This window comes from Coregonus lavaretus (assembly GCF_964263955.1).
Source record: "Coregonus lavaretus genome assembly, contig: HAP1_SCAFFOLD_4860, whole genome shotgun sequence".
Lineage (NCBI taxonomy): Eukaryota > Metazoa > Chordata > Actinopteri > Salmoniformes > Salmonidae > Coregonus > Coregonus lavaretus.
In genome coordinates, this window is record NW_028163938.1 from 19,336 (window position 1) to 20,000 (window position 665).

At 38.2% G+C, this 665-nt stretch overlaps 1 protein-coding gene across 1 annotated transcript in view; it reads left to right on the plus strand.

Moving 5' to 3' along the window:
• Nucleotides 1–324: 324 nt before the first annotated feature.
• Nucleotides 325–665, plus strand: part of LOC311117650 (atrial natriuretic peptide receptor 2-like) — a gene marked incomplete at both ends in the record, with an annotated part of 24,593 nt that continues 24,252 nt past the window's right edge. Inside the window, one exon of the mRNA XM_084192582.1 lies at nt 325–420. Within this exon, the coding sequence (XP_084048708.1) occupies nt 325–420 (96 nt within the window). The remainder of the gene's footprint in view (nt 421–665) is intronic.

Genomic DNA, 665 nt, shown 5'->3' on the forward strand with positions numbered 1-665 from the left:
GGAGAAACATGAATTATAAGCAAACTTGTGGACAGATATTTCTAGTAAGGATACTTCATTATTTTTCAGTACACTTTGTAAAGAAATGGCAAATTGCATAAGGCTGATGTTTCCTAAACTATTGAAAATATATCTATTTCAGGTCAACTTACTGTGGTCAGAATAATGAATAATAACAAATGTTTCTCTTTATTTAGTTAATGTTTCTGAGTTCAATAGCATTGATTCTAATCATACAAAGTGTTAAGAAATGGGAAATGTTCTCTGAACTGATTGAAAATAGACTTACTTCAGGTCAACTTTGCTTTATTTAGTGTCTGTTAGTGAGTTCAGTAGCGTGTTGGCATGATCTGGATAATAGCGAGTACGACTGCTGGCCTCTAGAGAAACCTGATGAACAGAACATGATCGACTGCGGAGGTGGGTCTGCGTGTGTGATATGTGTGTGTCGGTGTGTGTCGGTGTGTGTGTTTGAACAGAAAATGATCGACTGCGGAGGTGGGTCTGGTTTGGGATCCATTATAGTGATTGTTTATTGGCTACTGATGTTTTCATAATATGTTCATTATTAGCTCTCTATGTCTCTCTCTCTCTCCCTCTCTCTGTCTCTCTCTCTCTCTCCCTTTTCTCTCTCTCTCTCTCTCTCTCTCTCTCTCTCTCTCTCT